General features: G+C 48.2%; 1 protein-coding gene across 2 annotated transcripts in view; it reads left to right on the top strand.

Annotated features, from left to right (window-relative positions):
- The first annotated feature begins 2,336 nt into the window (after positions 1–2,336).
- The window catches only part of PDPR (pyruvate dehydrogenase phosphatase regulatory subunit), a 67,832-nt gene continuing 44,942 nt past the window's right edge, over positions 2,337–25,226 (top strand). Inside the window, exons 1-2 of one of the 2 annotated variants that reach the window (XM_034788218.1) lie at positions 2,337–2,421; positions 5,778–6,065. In XM_034788218.1, the coding sequence (XP_034644109.1) occupies positions 5,839–6,065 (227 nt within the window). In that variant the 5' untranslated portion in view covers positions 2,337–2,421; positions 5,778–5,838. Of the gene's footprint in view, positions 2,422–3,395; positions 3,531–5,777; positions 6,066–25,226 lie in introns of those variants that run through there. The other variant, XM_034788219.1, reaches the window with a different exon arrangement.

Below are 25,226 nucleotides of genomic sequence, written 5' to 3'. Positions count from 1 at the left end.
GCTGGGTAGGGTATTGCAGGTTTTTCTCTAGTCATCTGACCTGCCATCCAGGTTTGCTAGTGGTCCCCTTTGCATTGTGACTGGGTCCTCTGCCCAAGGCACATTTGGGGTACATCTTCACTTACCGGAGGGTCCGGCGGCAGGCAATCGATGTTCTGGGATTGATTTATCGCGTCTGCCTAAGACGCAATAAATCTATCCCGGATCGATCCCGGAAGTGCTCGCCGTCGACGCCGGTACTCCAGCGCGGCGAGAGGAGTACGCGGCATTGACGGGGGAGCCTCCCTGCCGCATCTGGAGCCGCGGTAAGTTTGGACTAAGGTACTTCGAATTCAGCTACGTTATTAACGTAGCTGAATTTGCGTACCTTAGTCCGAAGTGGGGGCTTAGTGGGGACCAGGCCTTTGTCTCATGTCTTTTGGGATAAACCAGGGTGTGAACTCAGTAGTTGGAGGATGTCACATTAGGTCCAGGCCCAAGAGTCTCTTGGCCCCTTGTGTCTGGTGGGTCTTCGTGCAAGTCTCCCCCATGAGGCTGTAGGTGTAGGGTTGCCAGGCGTCCAGTTTTTGACTGAAACACCTGATCGAAAAGCAACCCTGGTGGCTGATCGGGCTGTTGTAACATTCCCCTCTGATGTTATCTGGACAGGTGATCTGCTAAGTCACTCCAAACCTTGACTCTGGGAGCCAGCCTTACCCTGCTCTGCTGTGAGAACCCCCATGCCTGGGCTGTTCACACACAGCATCTGTCATGTAAGCTGCTCCTTGGATCGTGCAACCGAATGACACTAGCCAATATCTCCGGTCCCAGACACAACCCTAGGAACCTCCATCTTGCAGTGTCCAGTTATGCCCTAGGTCTGCATCTGTGCACTCAGGCACTTAGCCTGTGACCCAGCTTTTGAGAAGGAACTGTGTAACTGACCTCCTGGAGGGGAGCAGTCACACAGCTGACTTCTCAGGGACAGAGAAAGGGGTGGCAGAGGGTACCCCAATCCAGGTCCCTGTTTTTCAGGATGCTATTTCTGATAAGTTTTTGGAAAGTAACTGTCTCTCTCTACATCAAGATGTAGCTCTAATATCTGTGACAGTAGAGGAGTTGGGACTAGGAAATTGCCAGGGGCTAGTTTGCCAGAATACAGATGACCCAGCTGACAGAGAGGGGGTGCTTTCCCCCAGGATGGTGAGAGACAGGGAGCAGTTATGGAAAAGGTGCATCTGATCAAAGGGTAAACCCATCTAGCCTAGAGAGCACAGATCCCACCCCTTTAGGGGTCAGGGAAGAACTCAGTGCTGGGAGGGAGAAATACAAGGGAACCCTAAAACAGGAGCTGGATTTACTGCATAGTTCTGGGGTTGGGAGACTGCTCCCCAAAGGCCCAATTACTGTGCAAGATCCTAGTGATCTTGCCAGACCCTGAGCTATCAAAATGCCAGAAATATGATTAAATTAAGAGCCCCCGGAGAAGGGAACACTGGAGCGAAAGAAAAGCCAGTGACTGATTACAGGGGAGAGAGTCAAAGGACACCATGCGTAATGAACAAACTAACCTCAGACTATGCTACCTGAACAGAGGATGTGGTATCATAAAGATATTTGTAAACACCCAGCTGTGATAAAAATGTTGGTATTAATGTTACCTCCTGTATCTCAAACCCCTCGGCCCTAGCTTGGAGCCTCCTCCTACATCCCAAACGCCTCCACCCTGGCCCCACCCAGAGCCTGCACCCACAGTCCTCACCCCCCCCATACACCAACATCCTGCCCCAGCCCAGAGCCCTCTCCTGCACCCTGCCCCCAGAGCCCCCCCCAGCTGGAGCCCTCCCACAGCGGGCCCAGTGATGGGGCTGGAGCCAGCGGGGCTGGGGCAGGGGGCTCGGTTTTGTGCCATTAGACAGTTCCCCCCCCCCCCAGGTGAACGCGGTGCCTCTCTCGGCCTGGGGCCTAGCCACGGTTTGGCTGGACGCCCCCTTGCTGCTGCCGGGGCGGGCCCGTCTCCGGGGGCGGGGGCGGGGGCGGGGGTCTGCCCTGGGGGCGAGCCCGGCTCCCGCTCGCAGAGCGCCGGCAGCGCGCTGTGACCCAGGCCGGGCACGCGCCGCCCTTAACCCCTTCGGGCCCAGCGTTGCCCAGGACACGAGCAAAGCTTCCCCCGTCGCAGGCCCCGCCCCCCTCGTGCATTTAAAGCGCAAGCCCGGGACCCTCCCGCAAGCTGCACGCGGGACGCGCAGCTCCGCCCTTCTCCCCGCCCCCAGCACGTGCCGGCCCCCAACAGAAACAAACCCACCTGGGGGGGGGGGGGAGATGGGGATGGCTCCTGATTGGTCCGCGCCGTGACGCACGCGTAGGGCCGTGCTCAGCTGTCGTACTGTGGGTGAGAGCCGTAAAGTGCGGGAGGTCGTGCGCGGGCAAAGCTTGGGGCAGGTGAGGCAATGATCCCCCTCCCCCTCCCCCTCCCCCCGCAGGAGGCGGACAGCGCCCCGCCCCCGCCCCGCGCGCACCCTGGCGCGGTGACCCCTCCCACCTGGCACCGGCCCGGGTGGGGCCGCCCCGCCCGCCCGCCCGTGCTGGGACCTGCCCGGGCTCAGTCCGTGTCCCGCGGCCTTGCGGTGCCCGGGCCCGTGCGCGGCTGGGGCTGGGGCTGGGGCTGGCTCCGGGCCGTGGGCAGCGCACTGGAGAGCCTGACCTCCGGCGGCGCGGGGTGGCGAGCGCTCGGTCAGACAGGGACAGGGACAGGGTCGGGGTCAGGGTCGGGAGCGAGCTTGGCAAATCGGAGAATGGATCTAAAATCAATTCGATGAAACTTAGTATTGACAAGTGCAAAGTACTGCCCCTGAGAGGGAAAAACCAAACGGCCAGCTACAGAACGGGGGTAGCGGGCTGGGCGGGGGTAGGGCTGAAAAGGCGCTGCGGTTAGAGGGGATCACAACTCGAAGATGAGGCAACAGTAATGCTGTTGCAAAGAAAAAACAAATGCCACTTTAGAAAGCCTATTTACAGGGGTGAGAGATGGGAAGTGGTAGCTCCACTCTTCTTGGCACTGGTGAGGCCTCAGGTGTGGCCAAGTCTGGGTACTACACTAAGAAAGAGATGAACAAATTGGCGAGAGTCCAGAAGAGAGCAGTAAAAAGAACAGTTTAGAGAACATGACCTAAGAGGACAGGTTGAAAGAGTTGGGTATGTTTAGTGTAGAGATGCAAAGGCGGGGGAGTGTGGGGAACCGTTAACAGTTTTCAGATACATTAAGGGCTGTTATAAAGAGGATGGTGGCCAATTGATCTCCATGTGCACCAGGTGTGGGACAAGAAGTAATTAGCGTAGTTTGCAGCAAGAGAGATTTAGGTTAGGTATTAGGAATTTTTTTTTTTAAACTATAGGGATAGTTAAGCATTGGAACAAGTTACCCAGGGAGCTTGTGGAATCTCTCTCGTTGGAGGTTTTGAAGAACAGGTTAGACAAACACCTGGCAGAGGTGATCTACCTGAATTTACTTCTGCCTCAGCACAGAGAGATGGACTTCATGACCTCTTCAGGTTCCTTTTAGCCCTACATTTTTGTGATTTATAGCATGTGCTCATGATTATGAGGTAGTAATAATGGCTGGGTCTTCAAAGAAATCTAAGGTAGGTGCCCAACTCACATTAAAATTCAAACTCCATTGGATTCCACTTTTGTCAGACATGTCTAAAATGAGTTTGTAAGCTCCGGGGCAGGCACTTGCACTTTTTGTTCATACAGTGACTGTGCAGCAGTCATGGTGATATTAAAAAGCTAACTTTGTAAACACAGTTTCCTGTGTGCGAGTTACTGCTGTTAAGTGCTGGTCCCTGTTTCCTTTTCTCCTACTAGAGACCTGTAACCAAGAAATAGTATGTCACTGCCTGTTTTTCTGCATCAGTTGCTCTGCTATGTCAACACTGAGTTGTGGGGTGTGGTATTTGTACATAAACTATGATTGCAGTATAATAAGAACCAGCTATTATTACTAAATACAGGCTGGGGGCTAAGTTCCCGCTAAGCTGTGCGGCTGCACAGCTGCCTATTAAACGCTGTGCAGGTGCTCAGGGCTGCAGTGGGGAGAGATGCTTTTCCCCAAGCCCCAGATCTGCTGCGGCGCCCTTCCCCCTGACCTGCCAAGGACAGGGGACAGGTGCCCCGACCCGACCCAGCCTGGCCCTGACCCTGCCGCAGATGGGGGACAGGTGCCCCGGCCCCGAGCCAGCCTGCCCCAAACCTGCTGTGGCTGGGGGACAGGTGCCCCTCTCTCGGCCCTAGCTCAGCTCTGACCTGCCGTGGCCAGGGGACAAGCACCCCTCTCCCCCCGCCCAGGTGCTGCTGTGGGGGAGAGAGCTGCTGTGGGGGGAGTCCTCCCCACCGTAGCCCCGGGGAGCCCCACTGCACCCAAACCCCTCATCCCCAGTCTCCCCCTCTCCCCCAGAGCCTGCACCCCCAGCTGGAGCCCTCACATCCCAACCCTCTGACCCAGCCCTGAGTCCCTCATCCCTGGCACCAACCCAGACCCTGTACCCCCAGCCAGAGCCCTCGCCCTCTGGAACCCCAATCCTCTGCCCCAGCCTTGAGCCCCCTCCCGCACTCCAAACCCCTTGGCCTCACCCCGCCCCACCCCACCACATGAATTTTGTTATGTGCACCAATATGCAGGTGATGTGTCACGCATCGCTTCCATATTGGTGTACATAACAATATTAATTCCGCATATGGGTGGGAAAAAATAGAGGGAACACTGGTTGGGGGTAAACTGAAGAAAGCGAGAAATGTTATATAACTGGTGAGCTCCAGTGTGTGGATCATAGCAGTGGGACTAGACAGTGTATCAGGCTGAGCAATGCTAACTATACAGCAAGGAGCCTCCAGCAGCATCCATGATAAAACAAGCATCATTATGAAGCAACTGTACAGCCTCTAAGCCGAAGCTGTCTGGATTCTAGTACATGCAGGATGTGCCTCTCCATTCAAATAAAGGACAAACATATCACTTCATTCTCAGACTTCATGTATTGCCATTTAATTTCAGACGCCAGTTCAAAAATTTCTCTACAGTCCTTCATGGACTTTGACTTTCTCTATTTCCTTCTCTGCACCCTCCACTCACATTGGCATCTTCTCTGTCTCATCACATGATCTTGCCACTGTTGGTGCAAGAGCCTTTTCTCTGCAGCTCCTGTCACCTGGAACAGATGTCCTGTTATATGTCAAAACTTTATCTTGTTTTCTTCCTTATTACTGAGCTAAGCCAAATTCAGAAGAGAGAAACTCTGGGTCTCATTATAAGTCTCCTGATCTGTCTAGTTCCTTTCAGTAGCGAGGCTGTTCTTCGAGAACTCTCAAAGTCTGCACAAGCTGTTTTCCTACTTATTCATCCATCAGCATTTAAAGATTCCAAGTTGTCAGTATAGAGGCTTTCAGATACCTTATCGCACATCATATATTACATTGTCCCAGTCACCCTCCTCCTCACCCCTGAGTTCCCAAGAACAGCTTTGCACACATGTTCTGTGACAGGGGTTCTCAAACGGGGGCTCAGAACCCCTCAGGGGGTCACGAGGTTGCAAGCTGTCAGCCTCCACCCCAAACGCCGCTTTGCCTTCAGCATTTATAATGGTGTTAAATATATTTTAAAAGTGTTTTTAATTTATAAGGGGGGGGCTCACACTCAAGAGGCTTGCTATGTGAAAGGGGTCACCAGTACAAAAGTTTGAGAACCACTGTTCTATGATAAGTGGTAATAATAATCTCTGTTGCTTTTTCCTTTCTTCCAGTGAGCTAACATCTTAACGTGTTTAGGTGGTGTCTCGAGAAAGCTGACTAACACCCGTTGGGATGTTTCTTCGGTTACTGTCAGATGTCCGGTGGCGGACAGCCAGCCCAAGATGGAGAAGCCCGTCCAGCTCCCAGCACATGACCACATCTGCGGCAGAGCCTCCCCCCATTTCTCTGCCAGCTCAGGCACAGGTGGTAATCTGTGGTGGTGGAATTGTGGGCACATCTGTTGCATACCACCTCTCCAAGCTAGGATGGAAGGATATAGTCTTACTGGAACAGGGCAGGTAAGAGTTTGATTTTCTCTTTATTAAAGCATACTGAAACCAAAACCTCAGAACTATATGGGACTTGTGTACCCACAGTATCTTTCTTTGTGTGATCTTTCCATCATCTTACTTTCTCCCAGCATCAGAGCTGCTAACACTGCACATCAATGATGAGATCTAAGTCAAACCATTGGCTTTGCCTTTCTTCACAGGCCCTCAGGGAATTCCATATTGTGAGCTCTACTCTACCCAGTGGAACTTTATAGGCCATTCTTAAAAGCCTAAATGCCTCACGTAGGGCAAGAAAAGTAACAACTTTAGTTTTCAAACTATACTTGAGTCTTCTCTTTCTCTTCCACACTAAACTTTCTCACTGCCATCATGATGATCTTACTGGCCTCCCAGTTTATTTAAGATCTCTCACTCCAACTTCTGAACAAACTCCAACATAAACAAAGGAGCTGCTCCTTTGTTTGTCTACACAGGGATTAAAAAACCTGTGGCTGGTTCGGGTCAGCTGGTTCGGGTGGTGGGGCTGAAAAATTGCTGTGTAGGTTTTCAGGCTTTAGGACCCTGTGAGAGTGGAGGGTTCTAGAGCTTGGGTTCCAGCCCAAGCCTGAACGTCTACACAGCAATTTTTAGCCCTGCAGCCTGATCCCTGTGAGCTCAAGTCAGCTGACCTGGGCTAACTGCAGCCATACTGTGGGGCTTTTATCCCTCTGTAGATATATCCTGAGTTTATGATCCTTCATTTACTATATTAAATCCCCAGAGTCATCTTGCCAAACCTTCAGCAATCTGTACTTAAGGCAGAGTCTAGGGTGGGGTCTAGATGATGAATTATTGAGTTGGGAGAGGACGTTAGATTTATTTGTGTGCGTATGTAAAGGACGCTAGGATGTAGACTCAGGCCTGCCTGCACAAATTTGCACCGTTTAGCTAAACCTGTGCAAACCTCTGTGTGGATGCTATAAGCCATTTCTAACTGCATCTAGGATTGTCCACAAAGGGACTTACACTTGCACAAATCTACTTGTTTAGTTATGTGTAGACAAATCCCTAATATCCTCAATCCTGTAGCAGGGGGTCGGCAAACTGTTTGGCCCGAGGGCCACATTGGGGTTGCAAAACTGTATGGAGGGCCAGGTAGGGAAGGCTGTGCCTCCCCAAACAGCCTGACCCCCGCCCCCTATCTGACCCCTCCAACTTCCCGCCCCCTGACTGCCCCCCTCAGAACCCTGACCCATCCAACCCCCCCTGCTCCTTGTCCCCTAACTACCCCCTCTCGGGACCCCCCACCCTTAACCGCCCCTGGAATCCCACCCTCTATCCAACCCCCCTGCTCCCAGTCCCCTGACTGCTCTGACCCCTATCCACACCTCCGCCCCTTGACAGGCCCCGTGGGACCCCACACCTATCCAACCCCCCCGTCTCCTGACCCCTAGCCACACCCCCACCCCCTGACAGGCCTCCCCGGGACTCCCATTCTTATCCAACCCTCTCCCCCCCCGTCTCCTGACCGCCCTGCAGAACCTCCGCCCCATCCAACTGCTCCCTGTTCCCTGACCGCTCCCTTGGACCCCCCGCCCCTTATTCAACCCCCTGTCCCCTTTACCAAGCTGCTCAGAGCAGCTTGTCTGGAAGCCACGCCACCCGGCCGGAGCCAAACACGCTGCTTGGCTGCAGCACGCAACCCCGCCACCCAGAGCGTGGCCCGCGGGGGTGGGGGGACAGCAGGAGAGGGGCCAGGGTCTAGCGTCCCTGGCCGGGAGCTCAGGGGCCAGGCAGGACGGTCCCTCAGGCCATAGTTTGCCCACTTCTGCTGTAGTAGTTTTGGCCCATAGTTTTATGCATGTGAATAGTCCCACTGAGGTCAGCCTGCTGTCATGAGTAAAGTTACATAAACATCATCATAGAATCATAGGACTGGAAGGGACCTTGAGAGGTCATCTAGTACAGTCCCCTGAACTCATGGCAGGACTAAGTATTATCTACCTACACATTAACTGTTTGTAGAATAAAGCCCTGAGTTCATTCTGTCTGTGTTCCCTGATAAGTGGAGGAACCTAGACTTGCTAGGATTACTGATGGGCAGAGTTAAGCCCTTGTGACATTTTAAAAATAACCTATTTTGCAGTTTCATTTCAGTTGATTTTGTGTCTGCAAGGCCCAGCTTTTCTATGACTTTCATTAATGTGATAGTTTTGCATCAAAACACATGGAATTCCCCCTCCCCCCCAAGTTTGTGCTTGTGTTTAATGCAAGATTTAATCGTCATACAAATTAAATGTTGAGGATCTTTCTCATAACAAGGCCATCTGAATGAAAATAGGTCTATGTGACACTCAAATGATCCTGAAAAATAAAGGAAAGAAATCCAGAAAATTTTGCATGTTCTTCATGAAATTGGACCATGTTCACAAAATCCTCACAATGTAATTTGAAAACCTCAATTTGGATACTTTCCACAGTCCTAGTGATTGTTGTCGTCAGATGCTACCGGTAGGGTGCTCTGCTTTCTCCAGTGCTGATATCACTCGGCTGCGTGAGTGTGTTCCCTCTGTGTGCTGTCCCAGCTCTGCGCAGATAGCTGACACAGCAAACCCGATGAGAACCCCCAATAACCACAGAGTCCAGTAAGATGCAAAGTCTCGTCGACTAGGTTTATTGCGACCTTGGGCACAATTGCAGTTCCCCGTAGATTACTTAGTCTACCGGGCATACTACTAATAGGTGCCTCTTGGCAATGGACCCAGCTCAGTTAGTGGCGGGACTTTCCATTACCCCCTCAGCCGGACAAAGATATCCACTCAGGGATGCATTCTTATACACAGATACAAACAAGTTACACATCACTCCTGACGTATTGAGGTGCAACCCTCTACGCAGCAAGGTACAACCTCTCTACGTAGTAAGGTGCTGCCTCTCACCTTGTACGTGTTGGTTCGAACAAAACAACACTATCCATCATATTCCCCTTTTGGCCCTGTCATTGGGATGGGTCAGCCTGTTCCTTGTTGTGTGTGGAATGTACAAGTATGCGAATGTTCTGATATCTGGTGTCCAGTACCTTTTAGGTATGTCTCTTTTTGCAGCATCAGCCCTTTCCTTGCCAGCTTCTGTGAGCAGGGCCTGCCTCTGGCTCACAGCTTAGCTTTGCTTTATGTTAGCAAAGTCTTGACCATTACTTTAGTTCAGGCCTTAGGCCTCATACCAGGCCTCTGATACCAAGATTTATATCTCAGGGCCTCCTCTTACTACAGTGATCACTTTTAATGTGTCACTGTAGCTGAGGCCCTGTCTGTACTACAGCTGTAACAGAATCAGGGGGCTGTTGCATCACAGGTAAAAGGTATAGTATAGACAGGACTTAGCCTGGCTAGCATGATGGACTGTTGTGACGTTATGAGTGTAAAATAATATTTCAGTAAAAGGTGACAGGGCCAGAAACAGTTAATTAACTCAGACTGACCTGACCCATGGGTGAACTGTACAAACTGGTTAGGAAGATATGTAAATGAATAGAGCTTTAAAATGCAAGTCTGTATTGTTAGAGGTAAAAGGGTAGATGTTTGCTCAGGGCTTGTGATGTAAGCAAACAAGTCTTGTCTATGGCTATAGTTTTAAATTCAAAGATCAAAAAGGAAATATTAACATTTGTGATGGTACTTGAGTGAAAGGCCTGGTCCACACTAACCCTCCATTTCAAACTAAGGTACACAAATTCAGCTACATTAATAACGTAGCTGAATTTGAAGTACCTTAGTTCGAACTTACCGCGGGTCCAGACGCAGCAGGCAGGCTCCTCCGTCGATGCCGAGTACTCCTCTCGCCGAGCTGGAGTACCGGCATCGACGGCGAGCACTTCCGGGATCGATCTGGGATCGATTTATCGCGTCTAGACAAGACACGATAAATCGATCCCAGAAGATTGATTGCTTACCTCTGGGTCCGGCGGTAAGTGTAGATCTACCTAAATAGTATTACTGTCTATATGTCTCTTTGAAGGTTGTGGTAACCTGTATCTAAACTGTTTAATGGATAAATTACCCTGTGCTAATTGCCAGAATGTTTGGAAGGAGAATTAAGCCTATTGTTTTCTCAGGCCGAAAGGCTGCTGGAAATGTATAAGAACCCTGGAACACGATCCTGCTGCATCTCAAATCTGCTTTGGATTTCAAGAGGGGGAAACCTTAAGCCACAAGGATTGAGATCCCCAGTTACTGACTGGAGTCACCCTGAATATGGACATTGATCTATACAGGGGTAGGCAACCTTTCAGAAGTGGTGTGCCGAGTCTTCATTTATTCTCTTTAATTTAAGGTTTTGCGTGCCGGTAATACATGTTAACGTTTTTCAGAAGGTCTCTCTCTATAAGTCTATATTATATAACTAAACTATTGTTGTATGTAAAGTAAACAAGGTTTTCAAAATGTTTAAGAAGCTTCATTTAAAATTAAATTAAAATGCTGATCTTATGCCGCCAGCCTGCTCAGCCCGCTTCCAGCCTGGGGTTCTGTTCACCTAGGCCTGCAGTGGGCTGAGCAGGGCGACTCAAGGTCAGGGCAGAGGGCTGGTGTGTGTGTGGAGGTGCAGGGCAGAAGGCTGGGTGTGGGGGGGTTCAGGGCAGAGGGCTGGGGATGTGTGGGGGTGCTGGGCAGAAGGCTGGGTGTTGGGGGGACTTGAGGTCAGGGCATAGGGCTGGGGTGTGTGTGGAGGTGCTGGGTAGAAGGCTGGGTGTTGGGGGGAGGTGCAGGGCAGAAGGCTGGGTGTGGGGGGCGTTCAGGGCAGAGGGCTGGGGGTGTGTGGAGGTGCAGAGCAAAAGGCTGGATGGGGGGTTCAGGGCAGAGGGCTGGAGAGAGCGGTGGGCGGGGGGGCTGAGTGGGGCAGGGGACCGGGACCCCCCCACCGCTCTCCCCTGCCGGGGCAGGAGGCAGAAGCTTGGTCTTGACGCAGCCAAGCTTCCCTCCTCCCCCGCTTCTTCCCCCAGCGTGGCGCTTTCCGGCCCCTCCATCCCTCCTTCTCTCACCGGCAGGCAGCGTGCCATTCAGAATCGGCTCACGTGCCGTGTTTGGCATGCATGCCGTAGGTTGCCGATCCCTGGTCTATAACCTATGGACTATTTCTAGAAGGACTTTTGGCAACTACAAGCTCACCTCTGCTATGCATCTGAACCTCAAGAATTGAATTCAAGTCTGTCTGTATATTGATCTTTTAACCAACTCTCTCTCTTTTCTTTTTTAATAAATATTAGCTTAGTTAATAAGAATTGGCTATAAGCGTGTATTTTGGGTAAGATCTATGTTATAATTGAACCTGGGTATGTGGCTAATCCTTTGGGATTGGAAGAACCTTTTCTTTTATATGATGAGATAAGATTTTCAGTAATCCTCATCATATCTGACAGGTGTGTCTGGATGGAGGCCTAAGGCTGGGTACTTCAGGGGAACTGCGTTTTTGAACTTCTAAGTAACCAGTGAGGCACTACAGGAGCTGTTTTGTGCTGGCTTGGTAAACCTAAGTATTGGAATATCCACCAGCGTTTGGGGTTTGTCTGTCCCGTTTTGTTTGCAGTTCACCCTGATTGAGTGACCTTAGCTGGCTCCCACGGGCAGCACTGTCACAGTGGCGTAGTCGGCAGGATCCCCAGAAACATAGAATCATAGAATATCAGGGTTGGAAGGGACCTCAAGAGGTCAATTAAGCTTTGGGTCAGAACCCCACGCTATCCAAATTTGAAATTTGGTATTGAGAGATTGGTTGGTTAAAGAGCAGTTGCAATGGATGAGCAAAGAGCATATGAGGGCCTTGACAAAAAAGCCCTGGAAGATTTGTGTTCAGAAAAGGGGATAAGCTTTAGAAAGAAAGCTACAACTCAAGAACTGAGAGAGTTGTTAATGGCCAGTGATCAGGAGGTAGAAGCCCAGTCCTTACCTGATGATACAGAAGCAATTAGAATGCAGAAGGCAACAAATAAACTGCAACTTGAGCATGAACGGAATCTAGCAGATCTTCGATTGCTGGAAAAGCAAAAAAATGCTCGTAAGGGGCATCTGGAACTTCTAGCTGCTGAGGAGAAAGCTCGACAGAGGGAACAGGAGACTCACGAGATGGAACAGGAGACGGCTAGACTCCAGCTCCAAGTCAAAAAACCAATGCAAGAATAGCGAAAACTGTATCCTCTTAAAAGTCCAGTTTATAACTATGGTGATATGTTGTATTACTCTAAGCAGTTCTCTGTGTTCAACCAGTTTTGCTATGGCCAGGGAGAGGGGGATTCTAACCTGGTGGGAAAAAGCTGTTTGTCCGTGAATAAAGTGTCTGAATGTCTGCCGAATGTCTCGGAAGTAAATCTGGAATTAGATCAAGCGAAGGGAGAGGAGAACCAGGAGATTTTGGATGAGCCTAGGCAGCCTTGTAAGCTGATGGCTTTATCTAGTCAGCAGTTTGGGAAGGCCAGGAGAGTGGAAAATGAGTGTCCCTATACCTTACCTGTTTCCTGTGTGGAGAATAGTGACAGTAAAGGAAATGTGCCTGTGTCTGTCAGGGGTATTGACTTGCCTATGGAGGAAGCTACCTCGGTCTTCAAGCAGTTGTCTGTGAACTGCCCTGTGTGCTGGGACAAGGGAAGTAAAATCCCGAGCTGTGTGTCTAGTAAAGGAAAATTTGTCTGCAGCTCTTCTTTGTCTGTGGAGCAGACAGAAGGTGCCTTTCAGCCTGTGATGGTTGAGAATAGTGCAGTTGTCTCAGATTTGGTTCTAAATTCAACTAAAGCCCAGGAAGAAAATGGTCCTAAGTTTGTGTCTGCTGGGGAGGATGGCACCGTAACTAGGTTGCATCCAGTTCGTGTCTTAGCAAAATCCCAGAGACCAGACAATTCTGGTGCTTGTATTTCGCCTGTTGCTAATGTGTGGTTGGAAATGGGTGTAGCATCTCTGTTTAATCAGGGTGATATCCTAATCAGAGCACAAGGAAAGCGTTAAGGTGATTTGATTGTTTTACCTACCAATGGTGTGGAAACTTGCCACAAGGAGAAAATAATTCCTAAACTTGTGTGTGTTGAGCTTAACAATTTGCAGGTTGCCAGTGACTATAAAAAAAGTTGCAGAGGGAAGGAGAGAGTACCTCTAACCTTTTATCTAGTAAGTCTGAGTTTGCCTGAAAGGGGATTGTGTAGAAATCTGCATAATGGGCCAAAGGTGATCATGGATGTGAGTAAGACCCAGAAAGAGTCTGTTGTGGCTCAGGGAAGTGTTCATTTAGAGCAAGCCCTAGGTGAAAAGGGTAAGAGCAGAATTTCTCTGAGGGGTAAATTGTTGCTTAGGGCTTGGCTATACTCGGGACTTCACAGCGCTGCCGTGGCAGCGCTGTGAAGCGTGAGTGTAGTCGCGCCACTGTACAGTATTCCACCTCTCCAAGGGGAATAGCTTGCAGTGCTGTGAGTGAGCGTGCAGCACTGCAGGCACTGATTACACTGGCACTTTACAGCGCTGTACTCGCTGCGCTCAGGGGGGTGTTTTTTCACACCCCTGAGCGCAGCAAGTTGCAGCGCTGTACAGCGCCAGTGTAGCCAAAGCCTTAGAAAAGCTGCTAGAGAAAGGAATCCTCATGGTAATCTGTGCAAGCAGTTTGCTGCAACTGAAGGGTGTGAAAGTAATTTAATCAAGGAAGTTTCAGTTCCTAACAGCCAGAAATTTTCTATTGTGAATGGATCCACTGACTTTCCTTTTGAAAGATCCAATGCGAAGAGCTTTGAAAAGGTCTCAAGTGGAGTAAAAGCTGTTAAGGAATTTAAACAGCCCTATGACCAAGTGGCTGGGTTTGGCCAGCTTGTTGGGAAGACAATGGGTTTGGGACAGGACTGTCTCCATGCTAATTCTTTGAGTGAGCAGTCTGTACTTCAGGGTCTGAGGACAGATTTGGTCACTGGTGTTTCAAAGCAGAACAGTTTTATGGCTAAATGCTTGAGGATGCAGGGAAGAGCAAGCAAACTCTCACCCTCAGACTCTTTGGATTTGTGTGGTATCTCTGTAAGACAGAGACCAGCCTTGGAATGGGTAGCAGCTAAAAATCTAAAAGCTAGTGTCTGTGTTTAATGCAAATTACCTGGCTGTCAGGGAGAAGAAAAACTTGCTGTTAGCACAGAGAGCCCACCCCATCAGCCAGTAAATTCTGCTGAGCAAGAAAAATCAGGATTTACTCCTACAGGACAAGAAAAAAGAAGATAACTTAATTTTGCAAAGGGAAACTATAGGGTAGCCCTAAAAGGCCCAAACTCCAACGGTATTGAACCAAAGGTGTGGCATAGCAAATGGACACTTGCAATGAATTTGTTATTGCTGATGGTAATTTTTGTAACTTATGTATTGCTATTACCAAAAACTGTAAAAATGTACAATGTGCCTAATCTTTTTGGAAAATCCCTTGAACATGTTACAAGTGATACATAAGGACACGCCTTATGTTAGAGGGTCTTGTAATGCTAATGTTGCATAGTTAATGCCTGTAAACAGTATTTGAACTTTTCACAAAAGAAAAGACATTCCAGACTTAATGTGCTGAATAAAAAGGAAAACTGTTGCACACTACCATATTGCTTCCATGGCTAAATGCCAAGATTCCTGTACTATGAACAACATTAATATCTACATTAACTTGGTGTTAATTGGGTTCCAAACATTTGCCAGAACTTGTATAGATAAAGTAGTTATTTTTTTTAGTTCTTGGCAAAATCACATGAAATATACAGAAACCATGCTGCAAGAGCAGATCCAATCCACTAATGTTCTAACCAAGTTTTACCTTAAGTTTGTAAAGAGATTACTGAACATGAGTTGGGTAAACCATTTCTGTTACGCAATGACATGGCTTCTAACCCAGTACAAGCTGTAATGAGACAGAACCCAGGATGGGGAGCTTTTGGGATGCACTCAGCAATGTTTGTGTCATCCCTTCCTGCATCAATTTTACGCTGGGGGTGTGACGTTATGCGTGTAAAATAATATTTCAGTGAAAGGTGACAGGGCCAGAAAGAGTTAATTAACTCAGACTGACCTGACCCATGGGTGAACTGTACAAACTGGTTAGGAAGATATGTAAATGAATAGAGCTTTAAAATGCAAGTCTGCATTGTTAGAGATAAAAGGGTAGATGTTTGCTCAGGGCTTGTGATGTAAGCAAACAAGTTTTGTCTATTGCTATAGTTTTAAATTCAAAGATCAAAAAGGAAATATTAACATTTGTGATCGTACTTGAGTGAAATAGTATTATTGTCTATATGTCTCTCTGAAGGTTGTGGTAACCTGTATCTAAACTGTTTAATGGATAAATTACCCTGTGCTAATTGCCAGAATGTTTGGAAGGAGAATTAAGTCTATTGTTTTCTCAGGCCGAAAGGCTGCTGGAAATGTGTAAGAACCCTGGAACACGATCCTGCTGCATCTCAAATCTGTTTTGGATTTCAAGAGGGAGAAAGCTTAAGCCACAAGGATTGAGATCCCCAGTCACTGACTGGAGTCACCCTGAATATGGATATTGGACTATAACTTATGGACTATTTCTAAAAGGACTTTTGGCAACTACAAGCTCACCTCTGCTATGCATCTGAACCTCAAGAATTGAATTCAAGTCTGTCTGTATATTGATCTTTTAACCAACTCTCTCTCTTTTCTTTTTTAATAAATATTAGCTTAGTTAATAAGAATTGGCTATAAGCGTGTATTTTGGGTAAGATCTATGTTATAATTGAACCTGGGTATGTGGCTAATCCTTTGGGATTGGAAGAACCTTTTCTTTTATATGATGAGATAAGATTTTCAGTAATCATCATCATATCTGACAGGTGTGTCTGGATGGAGGCCTAAGGCTGGGTACTTTAGGGGAACTGCATTGTTTGAACTTCTAAATAACCAGTGAGACACTACAGGAGCTGTTTTGTGCTGGCTTGGTAAACCTAAGTATTGGAGTTTGTCTGCCCCATTTTGTTTGCAGTTCACTCTAATTGGGTGACCTCAGCTGGCTCCCACGGGCAGCACCGTCACAACTGTCTAGGATTTTGGTCTGGTTAAAAGGGATTTAGGTCCCATCTACACAACACCTTTTTAATGCATTATAGTCTGGTTTTCTGTCTTGCAGTCAAGACCCCATTTACTCCACAGTAAATCCTAGATTCTGTGGCAAAATCCACTGATTCTGCTTCAGCTTCACTCTCCCCCACATTTCCATGGTGTCTAGATTTCTGTATTGACAACTCAGAATTGAATCATAGACATTTTCCCTGGGAAAGCAGGAGACTTTGGTAGCTGAGTAGGGGCTTCTGGAACTAGAGGAAGCCCATACTGCCATTTAGGATTATGTTGGAGACACCATTGTTACTTATTAGAGCAGCACCTAGAAGCTGCAGCAAAGGATCCCTTTAAGACACCAAATTCCCTGCTCAAAGCTTGCCTATAGCTGCTTTCAAGAGAAATTAGCACTAGGCCCCCTTCAGCTTTGGGTCATTGATAAGAAGCTACTACTAGGGCTTGTTGCACTACCAAGTTTTATGTCGACACCCAAAAGTCGACAAAACAAAAATCGCCAAAGGGTGTTTACACTTGTTCCCTCTGTTGACAGATCATGTCCACAATGGGGACACCATCATCGACAGGGTGAGCAATGCACCGTGGGTATGTATCCCACAGTGCAGTGTTGTGGGAAGGAAGAGCTGGTCGCTGCGCATCTTGGGATTCTCTCCAAGTTCTCCCACAGCCCCCTCCGCTGCCGAGAGCCGCATCACGAGTAGCTCTGTGAGCTCTCCATGTTGAGGAATGGCAAAGCAGCACAGCAGTCTGTCCCCCTCCACCTGCTGCTGTGTTCCTAGTGCCGGACAGAACAGGAGCAGTCCCATGATTTGCTCTTTGTTTCCCAAACGGAGCAGCACACAGATACTTCCCGGAGCTTTGAAAGGGGAGGGCACATACCTGCAGGGTAGCGGAGATCAAAACACTGAGCAGAGCAATCAGCGCAGGCATTGTGGGATACCGGCAGAAGCCAGTTCTGTCGACAAAACAATCAACAGTGTCTACACTGGCTCTTTGTTGACAATAAAGGGAGGGGAAAAGACAAAAGTCTCTTGTGGGGTGGAAGTTTTTTGTTGCCAAAACTGGGCATTTTTCATGACAAAAGTCCCATTGTAGTATTTACGCTCTTGCTGTTTTGTCGACAAAAGGCAGTTTTTGGTGACAAAACTTGGTAGTTTAGACAAGGCCCTAGACTCCTTTCAGTCCTTAAATATCCATTCAATCCTTAAATTACTTGAGTCACACAGAGAGTGAATCAAGTAATCTTGTCTACACTATGAAATTAGGTTGAATTTATAAAAGCCGGTTTTATAGAAATCGGTTGTATACAGCCGATTGTGTGTGTCCCCACATAAAATGCTCTAGGTGCATTAAGTCGGCGGACCGTGTCCACAGTACTGAGGCTAGCGTCGACTTCCGGAGCGTTGCACTATGGGTAGCTATCCCACAGTTCCCGCAGTCTCCGCTGCCCATTGGAATTCTGGGTTGAGATCCCAATGCCTGAATGATGCAAAACAGTGTCGCGGGGGATTCTGGGTACATGTCGTCAGGCCCCTCCCCCTCCATCAGAGCAATGGCAGACAATCGATTCGCACCTTTTTACCTGGGTTACCTGTGCAGACAACATACCACGCCAAGCATGGAGCCCGCTCAGCTCAGCTCAGCTCACCGTCACCATATGTCATCTGGGTGCCGGCAGATGTGGTACTGCATTGCTACACAGCAGCAGCTAATTGCCTTTTGGCAGTAGACGGTGCAGTATGACTGGTAGCCTTCATCAGCGATCTGGGTGCTGGCAGACGTGGGGCTGGCAGACCTGGGGCTGCATTGCTACACAGCAGCAGCCCCTTGCCTTTTGGCAGTAGATGGTGTATTACGACTGGTATCTGTCATCGTCATACTGCAATGGCTGAAACTCCGTATGTCCCCCAGTCATATTCTGCTGTCTTCCCAATGACGATGATGGCTATCAGTTGTAGTACGCTATTTTCTGCCAAGCGCCCAGTATTTTCTGCCAAGCACCCAGAAGATGCCGAGGACTATCAGTCATGCTGCACCGTCGTCTGCCAGCTTAAGATGTAAAAAATAGATTTGTTCTGTATTCATTTGCTTCCCCCTCCCTCCGTGAAATCAACGGCCTGCTAAACCCAGGCTTTTGAGTTCAATCTTTGGGGGGGGCATTCTGTGTGACAGTTGTTTGTGTTTCTCCCTGATGCACAGCCACCTTTGTTGATTTTAATTCCCTGTACCTGTATGCCATGTCGTCACTTGCCCCTCCCTCCCTCCGTCAGATACTAGTTTCGCGCCTTTTTTCAGACCAGACGCCATAGCACTGGGATCATGGAGCCCGCTCAGATCACCGCGGCAATTGTGAGCACTGTGAACACCACGCGTATTGTCCTGGAATATATGCAGAGCCAGGACATACCAAAGCAAAACCAGGACCAGCCGAGGAGGCAATTGCAGCACGGCGACGAGAGTGATGAGGAAATTGACATGGACATAGACCTCTCACAAGGCACAGGCCCCAGCAATGTGCAAATCATGGTGTTACTGGGGCAGATTCATGCCGTGGAACGCTGATTCTGGGCCCGGGAAACAAGCACAGACTGGTGGGACCGCATCGTGTTGCAGGTGTGGGACGATTCCCAGTGGCTGCGAAACTTTCGCATGCGTAAGGGCACTTTCATGGAACTTTGTGACTTGCTTTCCCTGCCCTGGAGCTCCAGAATACCAGGATGAGAGCAGCACTCACAGTTGAGAAGTGAGTGGCGATAGCCCTGTGGAAGCTTGCAACTCCAGACAGCTACCGGTCAGTCGGGAATCAATTTGGAGAGGGCAAATCTACTGTGGGGGCTGCTGTGATCCAAGTTGCCAGGGCAATCAAAGACCTGCTGATATCAAGGTAGTGACTCTGGGAAACGTGCAGGCCATAGTGGATGGCTTTGCTGCAATGGGATTCCCAAACTGTGGTGGGGCGATAGACGGAACCCATATCCCTATCTTGGCACCGGAGCACCGAGTACATAAACCGCAAGGGGTACTTTTCAATGCTGCTGCAAGCCCTTGTGGATCACAAGGGACGTTTCACCAACATCAGCATGGGATGGCCAGGAAAGGTACATGATGCTCGCGTCTTCAGGCACTCTGGTCTGTTTCGAAAGCTGGAGGAAGGGACTTTCTTCCCGGATCAGAAAATAACCATTGGGGATGTTGAAATGCCTATTGTGATCCTTGGGGACTCAGCCTACCCCTTAATGCCATGGCTCATGAAGCCGTACACAGGCAGCCTGGACTGTAGTCAGGACCTGTTCAACTACAGGCTGAGCAAGTGCCAAATGGTGGTGGAATGTGCATTTGGACATTTAAAAGCGCGCTGGCGCAGCTTACTGACTCGCTCAGACCTTAGAAATATCCCCATTGTTATTGCTGCTTGCTGTGCGCTCCACAATATCTGTGAGAGTAAGAGTGAGACATTTATGGCGGGGTGGGAGGTTGAGGCAAATCACCTGGCCGCTGATTACGCACAGCCAGACACCAGGGCGGTTAGAAGAGCACAACAGGGCGCGGTGCGCATCAGAGAACCTTTGAAAACGAGTTTTGTGACTGGCCAGGCTACGGTGTGAAACTTCTGTTTGTTTCTCCTTGATGAACCTTCTGCGCCCCCCCCCCCCGGTTCACTCTACTTCCTTGTAAACCGACCACCCCACCCTCGAGCACCGCTTGCAGAGGCAATAAAGTCATTGTTACTTCACATTCATGCATTCTTCATTAATTCTTCACACACCTAGGGGGATAATTGCCAAGGTAGCCCGGGATGGGTGGGGGAGGAGGGAAGGAAAAGGACACACTGCAGTTTAAAACTTTAACTCTTATTGAAGGCCAGCCTTCTGATGCTCGGGCAGTCATCTGGGGTGGAATGACTGGGTGTTCAGAGGCCCCCCCACCGTGTTCTTGGGCATCTGGGTGAGGAGGCTATGGAACTTGGGGAGGAGGGCTGTTGGTTACACAGGGGCTGTAGCGGCGGTATCTGCTCCTGCTGCCTTTCCTGCAGCTCAGTCATACGCTGGGAGCATATCAGTTTGATGCTCCAGCAGCCGGAGCATTGACTCTTGCCTTCTGTCTGCAAGCTGACGCCACCTATCATCTTCAGCCCGCCACTTGCTCTGTTCATCCTGCGATTCAGCCCGCCACCTCTCCTCTCGTTCATATTGTGCTTTTCTGTAGTCTGACATTGACTGCCTCCACGCATTCTGCTGTGCTCTGTCAGCGTGGGAGGACATCTGGAGCTCCAAGAACATATCATCCCGAGTCCGCCGTTTTCTCCTTCTAATCTTCACTAGCCTCTGTGAAGGAGAAACATTTGCAGCTGGTGGAGGAGAAGGGAGAGGTGGTTAAAAAAGACACATTTTAGAGAACAGTGGGTACACTCTTTCACGTTACATTTTGCTGTTCACATTACACAGCACATGTGCTTTCGTTACAAGGTCGCATTTTTCCTCTTATATTGAGGGCCTGCCGGTTTGGTGTGAGAGATCACTCATGTAGTGCCATGCAACAGATTTCGGCTTGCAGGCAGCCGTGGTAAGCCACAGTCTTTTGGCTTTTTTAACCTTCTTAACATGTGGGAATGGTTTCAAACAGTAGCGCCCTCATTTCCCATACCAAGCACCTGTTGGGTTGGCCATTTAAAATGGGTTTGCGATGTAAAAGGAGGGGCTGTGGTTTCCGGGTTAACATGCAGCACAAACCCAACTAACTCCCCTCCCCCCCACACCCAATTCTCGGGGATGATCACTTCACCCCTCCCCCCCACCGCATGGCTAACATCAGGGAACATTTCTGTTCAGCAGAGCAGGAACGGGCACCTCTGAATGTCCCCTTAATAAAATCGCCCCATTTCAACCAGGTGACCGTGAATGATATCACTCTCCTGAGGATAACAAAGAGCGATAAGGAATGGATGATGTCTGCATGCCAGCAAACACCGGGACCATACGCTGCCATGCTTTGTTATGCAATGATTCCAGACTACGTGCTACTGGCCTAGCATGGTAAAGTGTCCTACCATGGCAGACGGGATAAGGCAGCCCTCCCCAGAAACCTTTTGCAAAGGCTTTGGGAGTACATGAAGGAGAGCTTTCTGGAGATGTCCCTGGAGGATTTCTGCTCCATCCCCATACACGTTAACAGACTTTTCCAGTAGCTGTACTGGCCGCGATTGCCAGGGCAAATTAATCATTAATCATTAAACACGTTTACTTTTAAACCATGTGTAATATTTACAAAGGTACACTCACCAGAGGTGAGTTCGGGGGTTACTGGTTCGAGGTCCAGGGTGATAAACATATCCTGGCTGTTGGGGAAACCGGTTTCTCTGCTTCCTTGCTGCTGTGAGCTATCTACATTATCTTCAGCCTCATCTTCCTCGTACCCCGAACCCGCTTCCCTGTGTGTTTCTCCATTGAAGGAGTCAAAGCACACAGTTGGGGTAGTGGTGTCTTTACCCCCAGCATGGCATGCAGCTCCATGTAGAAGTGGCATGTTTGCGGCTCTGCCCCAGACCTTCCGTTTGCCTTTCTGGCTTTGTGGTAGGCTTGCCTTAGCTCCTTAATTTTCACGCGGCACAGCTGTGCGTCCCTGTTATGGCCTCTGTCCTTCATGGCCTTGGAGACCTTTTCTAATATTTTGCTATTTCGTTTACTGCTAGCACTGATTCATCTCCCCATATGGCGAGCAGATCCCGTACCTCCCGTTCGGTCCATGCTGGAGCTTTTTTGCGATCCTGGGACTCCATCACGGTTACCTGTGCTGATGAGCTCTGCATGGTCACCTGTGCTCTACATGCTGGGCAAACAGGAAATGAAATTCAAATGTTCGCGGGGCTTTTCCTGTCTACCTGGTCAGTGCATCTGAGTTGAGAGTGCTGTCCAGAGCGGTCACAATGAAGCACTGTGGGATAGCTCCCGGAGGCCAATAACGTCGAATTCCGTTCACACTACCCCAATTCCGACCCACTAAGGCCAATTTTATCGCTAATCCCCTCGTCGGAGGTGGAGTAAAAAAAACAGTTTAAAGGGCTCTTTAAGTCAAAAAAAGGGACTTAGCCATGTGAACGTGTCCAGGCTTAATTCGATTTAACGCTGCTAAATTCGATATAACCTCCTAGTGTAGACCAGGCCTGAGAGCCTTGTTAAGCTTGTTAAGCTGCATCTGATGAAGTGGGGTTTAGCCCACAAAAGCTTATGCCCAAATAAATGTGTTAGTCTCTAACGATTTCACAAGGACTCCTCATTGTTTTTGCTGATACAGACTAACACGGCTACCACTCTGAAACTTGTTAAACTGAGTGCCCTATTGAGTCCAGGTGGAAACTCTTTCTAATTGGCTGTTTAGCCTCTACACCAACTTTTTTTAGAATAATTCCCTTCACATGGGAAGCTCCTCCAAAGGGGTAGGCTTTCAGGGCAGTACCCAAGTGGGCCTTGTAATGTTTGTCATTGCATTTCTGATCACAACAGTGGCTGTGAAGCTAATACTTAGTCCTGCCTGGAGATGACTAGATCACCTCTCAAGGTCCCTTCCAGTCTTATGAGTCTAGCGGTATGAAGTCCACGGCACTTACCCATCGTGCTGTGTTCACTGCTGGCCTGATCTCTGAGCAGGTCCCCTGCCTGCCTTCCTTTGCAGGGAATTAACCTCTTTCCTACTCCCTTTTCAGTGGGGCATGTACACTTCATCATAGGTCCCTGGTGAGCTAGTTGCTATACAAGCCCAGTCCATGTGCATACTGAGAAAAAGCATTGTGTTAGAAAATCGGTTAACTGAGACATTTTAATTAGCATGACATTAAACATAGTTGTGCCTATCGTGTTAGGGTGACCTGACGTCCCTATATTAGGGGCTTTGTCTTATATATGCAACTATTCCTCCCCCTAAATAGTGTCCCGCTTTTTTACACTTGCTATCTGGTCTCCCTATTTAGTGTACACAAGAATAGCTGTGTTTTAAAAACGTCAGCTGGATATTGTTTACGAAGGTTATAGCATAGACAGGCCTTAATCAGATTACTGAGGTGTTACTTTCTCGTGGCAGATAGATATGCTAGACAATAGTGAGCTCTGCGAAGGTCTGTGCGGCAAAGTGCAAGCTGGCATAATGGCAGGAAAAATGGATGAATGGTTCTGGGAATTCTGGCAAAGTGAGAGCAGTGTGCTTAATCTAATTGTCATTTCTTTACGTGTTCAGAGCATTTCAAAGGGTAAGATTCTTGTGGCACCACAGCAGTCCCTTGCCCAGTAATATAGATGTACAGTAGTTAGTAAGAACACATAAAAGTATTTGTCCACAGTCTTTTGTAATTGCTGCAGAGACACTGCAAGGATGAAGGGGCAAAGGGGCTACTTCCAGCCCAAGGAGAGCCCAAGGAAGTCACATTTTGGAGAACAAGTGAAAAAGCAAAAGGGGCTAAGTGAGCACAGAGAGGTTTTTAAAAAGTGCCTCAGCTGAATGTTTTTCATATTGTCAGACTGTCTAAAGTGATGTTGTCATGAATTCTCAGACATTTCAAAAGGTGAGCTAAAAGTCATTTCAGGAATCACACCTGCCTGAGTCCTCTTGCTGATGTTTATGGTTTTATAGCCATATTTTTGTATTTTAAAGTGTTTTTCTCTCACTTGCTGCTGTGTGAAAGACCTATACAAACAGGCAGAACTGGTTATAGAGGGGGAACAGTGAAACTGATACTACACAGAGTGCTGTTTAATATGCAATGTAAACAAGTAGGAAAAATAGAAATACTTTTTTTCTTTAATTTGTTTAATTAGTCATTTTAGGCATTACTTTTGACAGTGGGTACGTAAAAAGTGAGGGTTTTTTATCTTCATGGTGCTCCTATAATAGTACTCAAATCATAACATCTTTCATCTTATGAACTTTATGTAAATTTTACACATGGGGAAACCTGAGGCAGAGCTAGCCTAGGCCTTGTTAAGGATCTTCAAATCCTAGCCTAGACATGTTAACCTACACATTTTAAAAGTATAGTGTAGTCCAGTGTCTTGACTATATTAGACGTTTTAAGCGGTTGTTTGCTAACAGCACACCTTAAACCCCAGCCTACATGAGACCTAAGTGACTTTCCCAGGGTCAGACAGTAAGGCAGTGGCATGGCTGGTATTAGAACCCAGGTCTTCTGATTCACATCATTTTGCTCTATTCACTCCACCATGGTGCCTCATCGTGGTGTTATTTAAGCCTAGTAGGCTCTGTGTTGACATCTTGTTGGGATGAATGAAGTGAGGGGGCTTGGCAGCTGCTGCTGACTGCTGATTGGACACTTTGTTTTGGAAGATGAGTGAACACAGTAGCAGTGCAGCAGTTTGCATGGGATGCTTTTTCTTTTCAAAGGAAGAAAAATATGGACTCAACCTATATTTTTAGACAATAACTTGGATTCTGAGGAACACAGCAAACATTGCTAAAAAGACCCTGAAATGATGGAATTCAAGCAATTTTTCCCACAGTTAAAATTTTCCACCTGTCCTGCTGATGAGTTTTCCTGTAGTATTTTTCCTGGAAACAGAGGGCAGTGTTTTTAGCACTCTAAACTTTTTCGTATTCACTCTTAATTTGGTTCATGCAAAGTTTCATTGTTCACACATTGACAGGATTAGTTGTTGCAGCCTGTGGGTCATTAAATGCTCCAAAGCATCTGTTGTGTAGCTCAGGTTTTGAGCTTAACATGTGACAGAAATCTGAATTAGCTGTGGAACATATCTTGGTTGTACCTAGAGGAGGTTTAAAGTTTTATTGCCACAATAAACAATAGATGTCTGAATCTCTGTGCATAACCAGGTTTCAGAGTAACAGCCGTGTTAGTCTGTATCCGCAAAAAGAAGAACAGGAGTACTTGTGGCACCTTAGAGACTAACAAATTTATTAGAGCATAAGCTTTCGTGGACTACAGCCCACTTCTTCGGATGCATATAGAATGGAACATATATTGAGGAGATATATATACACACATACAGAGAGCATAAACAGGTGGGAGTTGTCTTACCAACTCTGAGAGGCCAATTAATTAAGAGAAAAAAAACTTTTGAAGTGATAATCAAGC

The sequence above is a fragment of the Trachemys scripta genome, chromosome 13 (genome assembly GCF_013100865.1).
Source record: "Trachemys scripta elegans isolate TJP31775 chromosome 13, CAS_Tse_1.0, whole genome shotgun sequence".
Lineage (NCBI taxonomy): Eukaryota > Metazoa > Chordata > Testudines > Emydidae > Trachemys > Trachemys scripta.
The sequence above is the reverse complement of the archived record's forward strand: the minus strand, read 5'-3'. Positions and strand labels throughout refer to the sequence as shown.